This window comes from Sebastes umbrosus, chromosome 13 (genome assembly GCF_015220745.1).
Source record: "Sebastes umbrosus isolate fSebUmb1 chromosome 13, fSebUmb1.pri, whole genome shotgun sequence".
NCBI classification, from domain to species: domain Eukaryota; kingdom Metazoa; phylum Chordata; class Actinopteri; order Perciformes; family Sebastidae; genus Sebastes; species Sebastes umbrosus.
In genome coordinates this window covers 15431850-15446481 of record NC_051281.1, presented here as the reverse complement: position 1 = coordinate 15446481, position 14632 = coordinate 15431850, and the positions used below count along the sequence as shown (strand labels likewise).

General features: G+C 40.1%; 2 protein-coding genes across 3 annotated transcripts; one reads left to right on the top strand and one right to left on the bottom strand.

Moving 5' to 3' along the window:
- Window positions 1-635: 635 nt before the first annotated feature.
- Window positions 636-7443, bottom strand: ppig (peptidylprolyl isomerase G (cyclophilin G)). Its single transcript, XM_037790242.1, has 13 exons — window positions 7294-7443; window positions 5849-5932; window positions 5321-5395; window positions 5126-5233; window positions 4790-4834; window positions 4614-4701; window positions 4466-4495; window positions 4213-4352; window positions 3918-4092; window positions 3642-3833; window positions 3463-3547; window positions 3092-3231; window positions 636-2603 (listed from the first exon to the last, which is right to left on the bottom strand). The coding sequence occupies exons 2-13, from the start codon at window positions 5907-5909 to the stop codon at window positions 1574-1576; spliced, it is 2169 nt and encodes a 722-aa protein (XP_037646170.1). The 5' UTR covers window positions 5910-5932; window positions 7294-7443; the 3' UTR covers window positions 636-1573.
- Window positions 7444-8362: 919 nt separating this feature from the next.
- Window positions 8363-14629, top strand: fastkd1 (FAST kinase domains 1). Of its 2 annotated transcripts, none has more exons than XM_037790443.1 (15): window positions 8363-8522; window positions 8899-9409; window positions 9498-9566; window positions 9929-10054; window positions 10149-10547; window positions 10636-10746; window positions 11348-11479; window positions 11568-12054; window positions 12135-12249; window positions 12324-12452; window positions 12566-12697; window positions 12791-12904; window positions 13685-13829; window positions 13919-14033; window positions 14352-14629. In XM_037790443.1, the coding sequence occupies exons 2-15, from the start codon at window positions 9075-9077 to the stop codon at window positions 14451-14453; spliced, it is 2511 nt and encodes an 836-aa protein (XP_037646371.1). In that variant the 5' UTR covers window positions 8363-8522; window positions 8899-9074; the 3' UTR covers window positions 14454-14629. The 2 variants fall into 2 exon arrangements, with proteins under 2 accessions (XP_037646371.1, XP_037646372.1); XM_037790444.1 differs by lacking the exon at window positions 8363-8522 and adding an exon at window positions 8557-8794.
- The last annotated feature ends 3 nt before the right edge of the window (window positions 14630-14632 follow it).

Here is a 14632-nt window from a genome sequence, read left to right as displayed (position 1 = left end):
TATTAGCTCTTTTGTTATTTTACCTGCGTACTTTTCTAATACAGGACGAGCCTGTTCAGCAGAGAGGAGAGGCTCTGTGAATATAACTTGTTTTCAGTTTATAACTTAAATAACAATCCAAAATTTAATTTAGTGTTCTTTACAGAAATTGATGAAATGCTGTATATATATATATTTTTTAAAAGTTGTCTTATACCCCTTTAAACAGTGGTTCTCAACCAGGGGGTCCTGGCACTCCCAGGGGTCCCCAGAAAATTGGGGAATAGTTCATTTTCAGACTTAATTCACTATAGAAGTGAACCCAATGTGAGTAAGAGTCATAAAAGTGACTATTCTGTTCTGATTTCACTTCCTCCACGGTTATCTTAATCATATCTAATAACCAAAATCTTTTCAGATGCAGGTCCCTGAAGCAAAATCTTATCAACTACCAAGCAGAGAAGATGACTCATCCAGGCTAAATATATGGACTGCGGTTAATTGAACCTGACATCTGGATGGTAACAGTACAGTGTACGTTTCCTGTAATAAATGTTATCACTGTTGATTATTGTAATTATGGATGCTAATAATGTTCGGGCTCCAGTAGATAGATTGCATTTATGACAGCATTTACAGAATATTAAAACAATGGATTAAAATCAAAGTTGAGCCTTTTTAATTCATTCTACACAGCAGTCGAGTTCTTCTTAAAACCAATTTGCACAAAACAATTTATACAAATTGATTTTATGTTGTACTTACAGCATGACTGACATTTTTATTTCCATTAGAAAAAACAAACCAGAGGTATCTCAAAACCGGTTAACAAATAGGATTACAGTAATAAAAAAAAAAGATGCATGTACATATTTAATCTAACAGTGACAGGGATAAGCATGCAAGAATTAAAAGAGTGTTTTCTTCCAGATTGATTGTTTTTGTAAAAATAAGAAGTAAACATTAGACATTTGCCAAACTTAGAGACGGTCCTTATCCCCAAAACCAACTGCGTTAAATAACATTGAAACAGGAGAAAATGTCATCAGGGCGGGGGGGATACGTTAAAAAGGATCACTGCTGCAGTAAAATTAGTTTGAAATTGCAACTATTGTAAAGTCAAAATATAATTTACCAGAGAATCCTAAATAAAAACAGCCTTCAAACAGACCTCCTCTGGTCGTGTACGATTAAAAGAACAGGTACTTACTGCTGATGCAGAACACGCTGTAGATGAGTTTGTTTTTCAGTCATAAATCCTCTAAACTGGTCGTGCAGCTTCAGCTCCCCGTCAACAGTGTGATGCACTTAATGGGGGACAATTCGACAAAGTCCTGCCAAAGCTCGCATGATGCTGCAGTCTACCATTGCAAGTTTGAGTGGTATTCACGCAGTTCTTAACAGTGGAAATTAGCTTTGACAGACTTTTGTATAACCATGTTAGCTTTGGCTGAACGGTGGAGTGGGTTTTTATGCACTGAATGAGTAAGTCTCACTCTAGATGGAGAGCTGATGCTGCATACTACATGTGTAGTGGGTATAAAATAGGGACAGACTTCAAAACTCCCAATTCTTTTAGGATATCATCACAGACTCAGTCGCTGTCGGAGCTCGAGCTAGAGCTCGATTTATTCCTCTTGCTGTTGTTCCGGTCTTTGCCCTTTGTACTATCTGGTCTCGGTTTGGCCGGGCTTCTCCTGTCTTTGGATTTGGAGGTACTATTTTCTTCTCTTCGTTTGGAATCTGGACTCTTTCGACTCTTCCTCTTCTCGTCTCTATCGCTCTCAGAGCTGCTGCTACGTCTTCTCCTTTGGTTGCCAGATTCTCTGTCTTTGTCCTTTCTGTGAGAGGAACGATCTTTGCTGTGGTCTCTCTTGTTGCTCTTGCTTCTGGAGCGCCTGCTTCGGTGGGAGTCTCTCGGCTTATTTCTGTCTGGACTTCTTGTTCGATGTTCCTTATCCCTGGATGTTCCTCGCTTCTTATTCTCCCTTTCGCTGTTGTGTCGTCTTTCCTGACTCCTACTGCGATCTCTGCCCCTCTCTCTGTCTTTTTCTCGTTTTTCTTCTTTGTCCTTTGACGCTGCAGGTCCGCTCCTATCCCTGTTCCTGCTACCTGATCTGTGCCCATCTTTTGTAGTTGGTCTATCTTTACTTTCTGACTTTGTCCTAGTTCTCTCACCATTTCTTCCTTTGGTATCCTCTTTAGGCTTTTTATCCGGCTCAGGACTCTTATTTCTATCTTTATTGTGATCAGACTCTGCCTCCTTTTCTTTCTTGTTAGCATCTCGGTCTTTGCTCTTTGAGCGTCCTTTTCTGTCATCTTTGCTCCTAGAGCGACCTTTTCTGTCATCACTCTTGTGCTTGTGACCCTTCTCTCTGCTTTTTGACCTCCTACTCTTTTCTCTGCTTTTGCTGCGGCTTTGAGATTTATCTCTTTTCTTTGCCTTGTGTTTGCTGTGCTTCTCATCCTTCTCAACCGTGTCCTCTTCTTTGCTTTTGGATCTATGTGACCGAGTTTTCTTATCTTTTTTACCCTCAGCTGTGTGTTCGTGCTTTGTGTCGGAGGTCCGTCTCTCTCTTCTCGGAGGTTTAGCGGCCTCATCCTTGGCCTCATTCATGTCACCTCTGTTAAAAAAGTGCAGAGTAAATGTTACCTACAGAACATGACAACTGATATCAGGCAACACTATGGAGCTATATCACAGCATTCAATCATGTTTTAAGCTAATACATTCGTTTGTTAGACACATTTGAATTATTTGCTTACATAATGTATGTTCTTGTTTAATGACAATGTTCAAAATATTCAGTTTTTTTCCCTTATTCTGAAAAAGACACTATTCCTACTAAGTTGTCCTACTAATATTCCACTAATATTCCTGTTTACATGCAGCCGTGCATACTCCGATTAATGTAACCAGTGGCGGACTCGTTCGACCGTGTAAACACAGCCTCCTCCTTTCATTCCTTCAACAACCTTCTTGAAAAGGTCGGCGTTTCGATGTTAGCGCCTTTAAAATGGTCATATACATATACAATGCATGCATATACATGCATGCATTGTTTTATATTTGTGAATTGTACTTTAATAAATCAAAGTGAGGTTATCTTACTTGTCACCCTTAATCCAGCGCTCTCCGGTGACTGCCCTCATCCTCTGACGTTGCATCTCCTGACGCCAGTGGGGAGGGGTTTCACTGCGCCGAAAACGATCTCTGGACCTTGAACGAGAGCGAGACGGAGTCCGATAGCGCTGGATGGGAGAAACGAAAAACTACTTACTTCTGTTCTATCAGACTGGAACTAACACTGACTGGTCAAGACAGAAAATGTACAAAACTGCATTATATGGTTTATAAATGTGAAATTATATTGTATGTGTCACTGCCTTATGCCAGCAACTTGATATATTCCAATCTCATTAGACACAATATGAACTGTGACAAAATGTTAGCTGAGCTCTTCTCATTGGTGGAGTACCTACCCTTGGACCCCTGCCTTTTATCTTCCTCCCGGATCGTGTCATCACCAGTCTTCTATGATATGTTGAATTATATGTTATGCCAGCACTAGAAAGAGAGAGAAAACAAGACATGAAATTTAATGGACAGGGGAATTATGTTTGGATGTTTATCGTAATGGCTGTTTGTCAAGCAGACTAACCTCTCTCTTGGCCTCGCTCTTTCCTCTTTTTTTGGCTGATCCTTTTCAGCCTCCTCTTTTGGCTTCTGGACCGCCTGGGGACTCCTCCTCATGAGGAATCGATTCTCTGGGATGGGTGGTATTTCTTCAGGACGTACGGTAGATGTAACCAACTCCTCTTGTTCTTTCTCTTCAGCACTTTCAGCCTCGGACCTAGGAAAGCATTGCAGCTCAGAATAAAGACACTAGATACTGTTTGCACTGCAGACAGTGAAAATGTGACAATAAATTAGGTACTTTTTCTTTTCCTTCTTCTGTTTCTTTTTGAGCTTTTTCGCCTTCTTTTTCTTCTTCTTAGATTCCTTCGCCGATTCTTCAGAATCAGAGGAGGATTGTGATGAGCTCGCAGACTCGCTGGAGCTACTGCTGGAACTGGAAGAGGCTCGCTCTCTCTTTTTTTCTTCTTTCTTTGCTGCAAACATTTAAGAGTCTGTTAGAAGCACTGCTTCGTAAAATCTAAAATCTGTATCTGCTCAGACAACAGCAGCAGACAAACCACAAGACAATTTATTTTGAAAGTACTGAAACAAACCTTTAGATTTAGGGACGAGCTCTCCACAGTTTAAAACTTTCACATCAGCATACGGTCTGCTATTAGGATCCGTTTTCTGGTTCTCCATAGTTTGAACAACCTCTTGGCCAGAAATCACATGACCAAAAACCACGTGGACACTGAGGAAATACATTGGCATTGAGCTTTAGTTATGTTGATCCAAGTGAAACATGTATATTGTGTACGATGCAATCAATCTTTTCAGTTTCAGATGCAATCGAGCAGCACTTACCCATCCAGATGTGGTGAGGGTTTTGTTGTTCTAAAGTGTGACAGCAAGCCATTCAAGAAAAAAGGGCATATAATTATTTGTAAGGCTTGGGAATGACAGATTGAACTAATAATGCATCAAATCTATAATATATAGGAATAGTGCTTACATGAAAAACTGTGATCCATTTGTATCTTTGCCCCTATTGGCCATAGACAGCAGGTATTCCTTGTTGTGTTTAACAGCGAAGCTTTCATCTGGGGGAAAAGGAGAAGATTGTACTGCCATCTTGAAGCCAACGTCGGTTTGGATAACAACTGACAGCTTTGACAGTGGCCTCTTTACCTTCAAAAAAGCCTCCATAGATGGATTCACCTCCTCTTCCATTACCTACGATGTCAGAAGGAAAAAAACATAAGAAAGGGAGCTCCTACCGGAAAGAGATTTATGGCATAATAAAACTCACAAAGCACAAGGACACTGACTGTCGTTGACTTAGCGGCCACAGGTGTCACTGTTAACAAGCAATTTCTGATTCTTACATCTAACCCCTTTAAGCTTTGTTGATGCTTTCACTATTAGATGCTGACGCCGTAAGTATGTAGCAGATCAGATTTAAAACATAGGTGTTTTTTCTAACTTAAATGCAACATTCACATCCTTCAAACTTTATTAACTCACCTTCGCTGAAGTCTCCTCCTTGAATCATGAAGTCTTTTACAACTCGATGGAACAAACATCCTTTGTAGTGCAGCGGTTTCATAGTACCTTTACCAAGGCCTTTTTCACCTGAATGAAACCACAGTCAATTATCAGTTATCAATATAAACGGTATAAAAAAACGGTATATTCTTGTGGATAAAATTAATTATTTACCTGTGCAGAGGCATCTGAAGTTTTCACAGGTTTTGGGACAGATGTCTGAAAACAATTCAATCACAACTCTGCCGACTGTGAGGAAAAAGCATTGTTAGACTTGTTTATCATGATGAGAAAATAACCTTCAGTGGTCAGTACATTAGGTGCTGGGGGCTGCATGATTTTGAGATATTAAATATTGCGCCTCGTGCGATGTGGACTGCAATAGACCATATTGCGATTTCGATACATTTTTGATTAATTGTGCAGCCCTATTAGGTACAATACTAGCTAAAACTAATGCAGTCTAATACAACATCCTTGCAAGATATCCTACTGAAACCCTTCTTCCTGCCCATTGATGGTAGACTACATATTAGAAACATTTTTAGTATACAACAGTAGCACAAACTATATCCTCCAACATAAGCACAGTTGAATAAACACCTCTCTAAAACAGTTTCTACAAAAACTGGACAACCTAATAGACAGACAACTGAGTGAATGTATCAGTAAGTAGACCGAAAGTTGAGGTGTTTTTCTTACCAAGCACATTACTGATGCCAACGTCAAGGAAGACCCGAGTCCGCTGAACTTTGATCCCCATGATCACCTCTGATGAACAAACACCTGAAGGTGAGAAACACAGATAACACAAAGATAAGAGACAATTTTGCTTTTAATTAGGGATGCACTGATACCGATACCAGATCGGATATTGTGCCGAAACTGACTCAAACCACAGCCAACATTTACCCTGTATTTGGCAGGTGGCAGATGATAATTTCATTCCCTGATTCTATGTTTATATACTATATACATTATTAACTGTAATCTTAATTGCTAGTTATGTTTTGACCAATTTGTTGCTGCAGTCAAAAGGTTTACACTTGAATTGTAATTTCTGTTAATTTAGAAGATTTTACCAAGTTGCTGGAGTACAATTTATTATTTTAATAATAAATAAAAATTCAGTAAATGTATATACACCAGTATGTAAAATCTGGTATTCATTCTCACTGTGCAATATCATTTTCCACTTGTGAAATTTTATTAATAGTCTGTTTATTGTCAATACTGTATATACTGCTCCTATTTTTATACTTCCTTCTATTTAAATGGTTCATATTTTGTTACACTTTATTTAGCTCTTTTTTACTGTGTTAGCTGATGCATCTTGTTTTTTTGCACTATCCCCTTTGCTGCTGTACACTGCACATTTCCCCCACTAAATAAAGGAATATCTTATCTTATTTATTTATTTGTAACATTTTATTTTACAAAGTTAGGAAAGCAAGTCAAGCCTGATGTTGTCTCAAACATAAAAGAATGATGCCAGTCACTTCCACACAGTGAGGCATACAGCTTATTGATCAGACACTGGTATCGGCCGATACCCGAAGCCCAGGTATCGGTGCATCCCTACTTTGAATCACTTGCCAGCTCAGTATCAGTATCAGTATTAGAAAGGAAATCCTGCACACTTATGAGGTCTGACCAGCTGAATAATGTCTTTAAGTGCTAATGAAAACCATTTAAAGCAAAATAACGAAGGTGTTGTCTGTAAATTACTCTAACAAGACATAAAATGAACAACTCAAACTTTATTGACACAGTTAAAGCTGCAGGACGACAGCTGCATCATAAACAGAAGCAGGCTAGCTATGTTAGCATTAGCTAGCTAGCAACGTGTTTGACGTCTCGCTCCACTCTGTAGAGCAGACTGCAGAAGAGAAACGCGTTTGTATTTATGAATCACAAATGCTCCCATGCTCACACACACTCACGTATCCAGATTACGTCATTATGTTTTTAATAAAACAGTATAAACAGTCACACTAACAGTAGGCCTTGTGTGTTAGCATTAGCATGCCCAGCTAGCATCAGTCACACAACATGTTAGTCTTCTAGATGACGTAAAAACACACGATTTCGACGTATTAACTACGCACATATATCGCAAACACGTGGGTAATTAGAAGACACATCACCTGTAGTTGAAACGATGTCAGTCCATGCAGCGAGCAGATCTCACAAACGACGAAACATCAAGTTTCATTCAGTGTGTTGGTTCACTGTTTTCTAACGATGGCGCGGCGGCGACGTCAACGTCATTTCAAGAAGCGTGCGTCAGTTGACGTAGCCGGAGCACGTAGAGGGGAGATTAATGATTTAGATTTCAGCCCTGAGTTTAACCTGTCAGGCACATCCTTCTCACAGGTTGCTTTAATATTCATCCACAATACTCATTTCCGTACATTTAATGATTCAGTGCAGTCCTTCAGGACAATAGTTGCCTGGACTCAATTAAATATTTTTTTTTCCAATTCAAGTTGCTTTATTGATCATGACTGTCAGGTGAACAATATTTCCAAAGCGTCAATTCAATAATAAATAAAAATTAAAAAAGAACAAAATAAAAACAAAAACATATATATATATATATATGTACAATTCATTAAGAAAATTACAATATATAGATATGTAAAAAGAACATGCATGTAAATGGAAGAAAACAATAAAGTAATTCATGTTTGTTGTGTCAATAAAACAAATTAACAAATAAAAAAACAATTAATAACAATATATTGCAATATCAAAGGATAAATGTAAAAAACAAAAAAACAAACAAAAAACACAAAAAAAACATGAAGTAGAGGAGTAAATAAAAGGCAGAGTGTGATTAAACCATTTATATGTTGTTGTGGTTGTCTTTTAGGCCGTGACATGCACTAACATATCCCGCAGCTTCTATGACGATGACACTATTTTCTCCAAGTAGATGTTGTATTTTATTTTGGTCAGAGAGGGAATCAAAATCTTGGAGTTTACATTTAATTTTTGTAAAGATTTTTTTCCTAATTTCTTCATATGTGCTACATTGTAGCAGGAAATGTTGCTCTGTCTCCACCTGTCTCTGTGGACAGAGCTGACACAGCCTGTCTTCTCTAGGCAGCCAGGTCTGCCTGTGTCAGCCAGTCTCTATAGGCCAGGCTGTGATCACTGAGTCTGTACATAGTCAGTGTCTTTCTCTGTTTCTGGTCAGTCACGGTGATCAACCTGGACTCTCTCTCCAGTGCAATATCCATAGAAATATGGCAGTATCCTTACAACCAGTGTGCAGGAGCTGCTTCCTGAAGGGCAAAACTCAGGGGTTAAAAATCCCTTCATGTATTATGTCACTGGCTGCGGAAGTGATACATTGTAGCACACATGCTGGGTAATGTTGACTTTGAATGAGATTTTCTAATGTCATATTATATTTGTGTTAGATATATAATGTTTGAATCTCTATAATCGACAGCTAAGAATCCAACTAGCAGGGCTAATCTGTGTTTGGCAGTGATTTTAGGTGATTGTTTCTCCATGCATGTGAATACTGCATTTGCAAAGTGAACTTAAAGCTACTGGCAGCTCACTTCAGTGTAGTGGTATACTAAAGGAAAGTCATAGGAAATATCATAATGGGGCTGTCTGTGAGATGAAACTGAGGTCAGCATGTGGCACTGAGCTAACCTCACTGTCATGCAAGTGTCTGTGCATACAATTTAACTTTGTGATGCAAGTTAATGGGTTGTGTGTTTTTTTGTCTGCAGTTCCCTGAAGGATCCCAAGAGAAGGAGCACCTGCTACCTCCATACTGTGGTTTTGTGGGTGTGATATCAGCTGGCTGAGCCTACCTGTTGGTTTGTCATTGAGCTGCACAGTGCACACTGTGTTGGTACAATGAAGACCCCCAGTACATACATAATTTGAGCCGAGGACTGTGGTGATGTTTCGGTTCCGGTGTGTGAATTCCTTCCTTCGGAGGCTCCTTCACGGTGGGGCGGTGAACCGAGACCAGGTTCTGGAGCAGCTGCGGGTTTGCTCTGCTGAAGACCAGGTGTTTGATGTGGTGGGCAAGAACAAGGCCAAGCTCACTGTGGACCATGTCAGCAAAGCTGTGGGGATGCTGTGGCAGTTTCAGAAAGAGAAGCCACAGATGCTCAGGACTGTCGAGCTCACCAGGAGCCACCCACAGTTCTTGTCTCTCCGGGTTTTGGCAGAGAACAAAATTTCTCTTATGAATGATTTTATGTTGGTCGACATGCTTTACAGTTTCCTCAGGTACATTAAGATATAGGCACAATCAGTTCAAGTGGTATGTATTTGAATTATAACATAGAAATGATAACATACTGTATTGTCTTTTTAGGTTGAATGTGGATCCACACGACTCGCTTGTTCAGCACTTAGTTTCAGAAGCATGGCTCAGAATAGACAGGTATGATTGCATTACTTTGTTTCGAGTTGATGCGATGTAGGGCTTCAACTAATTATCATTTTCCATTTTTTAAAAATCTGTTTGTTCAAGTATTTCTGAAGTCTATAAAATGCCAAAAAAATGTGGAAATGTGCATCATAATTTCTCAGAGCCCAAAGGTGATACCCAAATATGAAATATACAATGATATAAAATAGAGAAAAGCAGCAGATGTCCACATCAGAGAAGCAGAAACCAGCACATTTTGGGGCATTTTTTCCTTTATAAATTACCTAAAAAGATAAATTGGTATCTAAATTGTTGGATTAATTGTCTGATTGTTTGAACACTAAGAAATGTTACACAAATGTGGATTTTTGCAGATTTCCGATGGCATCCCTATCCAAGTTTTCTATCTGTCTAAGTGATCAGCACCTTCAACACAGTCCTCTAATGGGCCACATCACCAGCATTGTGGATCAGAGGTTGTCATCCATTGACGATGTCAGGTTGGTAACAAGACGGATGTCCTCAAATTACAAATATTTAATCAAATATAAGCACCTCATATTGTGTATTGACTCTTTGGTGATGTTTTCCCAGGATCTTGACTACACTGATGATCAGCATGTCGTCCTTGGCGTCTCCCCGGCTTCGGGATGCCCTCATCAGCAGGGCAGACCTTCTCCTGGACACCATGGATCCCTCAAATTATAACAGCCCGCGGAGGATGGTGCAGTTCCTGCGCAACATCAAGCACAGTTACCGGCCTCTCCTGGAGAAGTGCAACAACATCATCTTGTGCAACATTCCTAGAATGGATGCAGAAAACCTCAGTATCATCATGGGGCTGTATCAGTCCCTGCAGTTCAACAACTGTGACTTCAGGCTGGCTGTCAAACAAAGACTCACAGAACTGATTGATTCAAGCATCGATCCGTTCTCCTTCACCAAACTGTTTGTTGCTCTGTCTCCGATGGCCAGTCAGGAGATCAGAGATGGGTTCGTATCATTATCAGTTGAGCGATCCATAAGTGGAAATCTAACCTTTGGGTCTCACATGTCTCTAATTGGTTTAATTTCCTCTCAGGCTGGAAAACACTGCCCTCCTGTTGGCGGACGAGCTCAGTGCACATCAGGCTCTGGCTGTAGCTGAAGCTCTAGAAGCGATTCAGAGCAGGAATCTTAGCTTATTGAACAAGTGAGTTCATATCTGTCATATCGCAACTGCATAGCTTAAAAAGTGGAGCCACTATTTCAACCAATATCAACTTATTGCAGATATATCAGTATTACTATATGTCAGCTGAAAAGTAATAACGAATTGCAGTACAGGAATGTCAAAACGGAGATTGAACATGAATTCTTGACCTTGGAAACAGGCCCATATACTGTAGGAGCTCTTTTGGTGTTTTCGATCTTTTCACATTATCTTCCTCGGCAGATGCAATTATCACGAAATTGTAGATGTTCAAATTTAAGTTTTTCTGAGCACTTTAAGGACCTCTTGCTCATGCTGTCTTAAAAGTTGAGATTGAAAATTCATTCTTGACCTTGGATACAAAAGTTTACAGTTAACAGTGTCTCCATCACATTGTTTGCCCATCAGAAAGCTTTTTAATTGTAAATTCTGCCACTCATTTTGTTCACAATTTAAAAAAAAAAAGAAAATAAATAAATAAAAAATCTAATTTCAGGGATTCTCATCATAATTGTATGTGTTTATGTGAAAAGACAAATCACCACCAATATATTGAAATGTCATTTAAATATTTTGTAATTATTACTAAATTATTTTCCAGAATTGCATCTGTAATCCAAACGAACCTTCACGTCTACAAGCCAGTGGAAGTTGCCCGAATCACCCAAGCCCTTTTTCTGTTGCAATACCAGAACCCCGAACTCTTCAATAAACTAAGAAACATTTTGGTCAAGTAAGTTTTTATTTCAGCTAAGGAGGACATTTTGCTTCACTCTTTGATTAAATAAAATGTAGACTGATATTACACTTTTATCTTGCAGCTTTTTGCAGCGCAGCGTCTTCCCCTACGAAGTGACCATGTTGACCCGTGTCCTGTCCACGCTGCCCTCTCCGCGGCTCGACGAGGGCGTGATCTCACGGGTGGACGCGGTGGTGACCCAGTGCAATCTCAGTGACCTCAACACCATTGCTTATGTCGTTGCCAAGTGGGTGCGTAATGATCCCTCCTACCGCCACAACACTCCCAGCAAGTACGTGCGTCTGCTGCAGACGCTGAACCGCTGCGGGCACGAGAGGCTGCAAACGGCCGACCGGCTGGACTTGTTGATGGAGGAGCTCAAGTACATTTCGGGAGAGTGGTTTGAGGAAATGCTGGTGGAGGAGACGATGGTGACGCTGAAGAGGATGATGGACCAAATCAACTGGACCAATGTGCCTGACTTGACCCTTTTCTTAACCAGAATAAATCACCTCTGCCCTCCCCTGATGGACCGCATCGCCAGTGTGGCCATTAAAGACATCGACAAGGTGCCCTAAGAGACATCGCAATACGTTAAGTCTGGAATTATCAAATATATTAACTGTGCTTTTCCTGTATTATTTTTCAGATTCACCACTCGGCAACATATGCCACCCTGCTACCGTTCTCTGTCCTGAATTATGATTCCGTACAAGCAGACAAGTTGTATGATGTTTGCATTCAGCGCTTCACTCCTCATATCAGTAAGTCAATCAGTTTACAACTACATTTTTATTTTTTATTTTAGCTTAAGCTAACTCATGTCTTTTGTTTGAAGGCTCCTTTGATCCACATCTGCTAGTTCTCCTGGCGTACTCTTTGTCCGTGGCCGACCGTTTTCCTGAGGAACTAGTCAGAGAAATCTTCAGTATAGACTTTCTGGGAAAGCTGGACGCCCAATTAGAAAGTATGTTTAAAATATAATTGTTAATATGCATCAGTAAGAAAATATTCATCGTGAGACGTAAGCACTTCACACCTCACTAGAATTACTTTAACCGTTGTCCTTACTTCTTACAGCTCTACCCGATGCCCTCAACATGCGGACCAGACTGCGCCTCATGGAGTTCAATCGTGCAGTGTGTCTCGAATGTCCTGAGTTCCAGGTGCCGTGGTTTCATGAGCGCTACTGCCAGCAATTGCAAAAGAACGGTAAAAAGATGCAACAAAAATGTATTATTATTATTATTATTTAGGTGGGTTTTTAAAATTCAAATAAATCTATATTGTCAAATGTTTTCACAGGGAATGCCACTGTCAGTCCTGTGCAACAGCAAATCCACAAAATGCTGGGTGAAGTTCTTGGTGGCATTTACTGTGTCCGTGTAGCAGTTGTCACTCCATATTTTTACACTGTTGGTGAGTAAAATTGGGAAATTTTCCATCTTGTCGGTATTAAAGAGGACCTATTATGCTTTTGTGCTTTTCCCCTTTCATTTAGTGTGTTATATAGTTGTTTTTTTTGTGCATGTAAAAAGGTCTGCAGAGATACAAAGCCCAAAGTCCACGCCAAAGAGAATTACTCGCCCCCACAGAAACACTGCTCCTGAACTGCCTGAAACACCGTGCTTGAAGTCCCGCCTTTTCTTTCCGTAACGTGGTGATGTCACCAAGTAACACATTTTCATAATACCTGCCTAGCGGCTAGTTTGACACGCCCTCAAACAAAGCTGGTTAGAGCGGAGCTGGAGCGGAGTCTGAAGAGTTTGGTTCAGTTGACCAATCACAACAGGAGCGTTTCAGACAGAGGGTGAAAAGAGGTGCTGCAGCACAGCTGGTATGAGAAAAGTTAGTGTTTTTTGAACATTAAATCATGTCAACATGTTCTAGTAGAAACCCAAAATACAAGAAAGCACCTGAAAATAAACATAATAGGTCCTCTTTAAATCTTGATTTGATAATTTATCACAGCTTTTCTATTCCATTCTGAAAAAGTCTTTGCGCCTTATGAAACCAGAAGCTCATATGAACCCCTCCACTTGAATCAGGTCAATTTACATGTATGATTAAGAACTCAAAAACAAGCCTGGAGGTAACGGTCGCAATATATTTCTGTTCAATGAAAATCTCAACGCACTCGGCCCCAAAAAAGAAAACATATTTATAAGACGTATGTGTAATGTGAGCATGTTTTTTCAGACTTTGAATGCATACTGGACAAACACCAGCAGCCGTTGCCCTACAGCGAGCCCAGCACTCTGCAGATCTCAGACAGAGGAAAGGTTCACTGGGGGACAAGCTCAGAGGAAAACATCAGGGATGAGCTGCCACCTGGAGCTCAGCGGTAGGGATATATTAAAAATAATAATGATGAATAAGTAGACCACTTAGAAATGAAATATGTTTGACATCTTCTTTTTACTTATCATTCAGAGTTGCTGTGGACTTTCTTGATTCAAAGTCCTTCTGCAAGAACTCTCACCATATGAAAGGTGAAGCCATGATGAGAAAAAGACACCTTGAGATTCTGGGATACCGCGTGATTCAGGTGAGAAGATTAAGTTTGATTAAGATTGCGTATGGTGATGTACATCTCTTACACCGAATCATATTAAATGTCAGTGACACTCAGACAAATTGCCCGTAGGTGTGAGTGTGAGCGTGAATGGTTGTCTGTCTCTATGTGTTAGCCCTGCGATGGACTGGCGACCTGTCCAGGGTGTACCCCGCCTTCGCCCAATGTCGGCTGGGATCGGCTCCAGCCCCCCCCCCGCGAACCCTAACGGGATAAGCGGTTGCAGATGGATGGATGGATGGATGGATGGATGGACACTCAGACAGTGACATTTTTTTTTTTTTTTTACAGATCCCTCACTTTGAATGGAACTCTATGGAGCTTTCAACACCAGATGCCTGGAAGGAATATCTAAAGAAGAACATATTTAGAGAGCTTTCCTCTTCTTCTTGAAGGCCTTATTTATTGAACAATGGAAGTAATGTTTTGAAAACAGTATATTAATATACATCAAGTGCTTCTTACTTTTAGTTACTGAGCATAACATTTGACGTGAATCTACCTCCATTCATGTTAAATGAGATTGTGTATTATGTGCTTTTGTATTAAAATAAGTATTTTGAGTAATATAT

Bases quoted from the DNA above. Each gene is read 5' to 3' on its own strand.
- fastkd1 (XM_037790443.1), top strand. From the start codon at position 9,075: ATGTTTCGGTTCCGGTGTGTGAATTCCTTCCTTCGGAGGCTCCTTCAC. The intron at 12,250-12,323 runs GTAAGTCAATCA...TTTTGTTTGAAG, and splicing joins GCGCTTCACTCCTCATATCA to GCTCCTTTGATCCACATCTG. The intron at 12,905-13,684 runs GTGAGTAAAATT...ATGTTTTTTCAG, and splicing joins TCCATATTTTTACACTGTTG to ACTTTGAATGCATACTGGAC.
- ppig (XM_037790242.1), bottom strand. From the start codon at position 5,909: ATGGGGATCAAAGTTCAGCGGACTCGGGTCTTCCTTGACGTTGGCATC. The intron at 5,396-5,848 runs GTAAGAAAAACA...TTTTCCTCACAG, and splicing joins TGGCATCAGTAATGTGCTTG to TCGGCAGAGTTGTGATTGAA. The intron at 5,234-5,320 runs GTAAATAATTAA...GGTTTCATTCAG, and splicing joins CTTCAGATGCCTCTGCACAG to GTGAAAAAGGCCTTGGTAAA.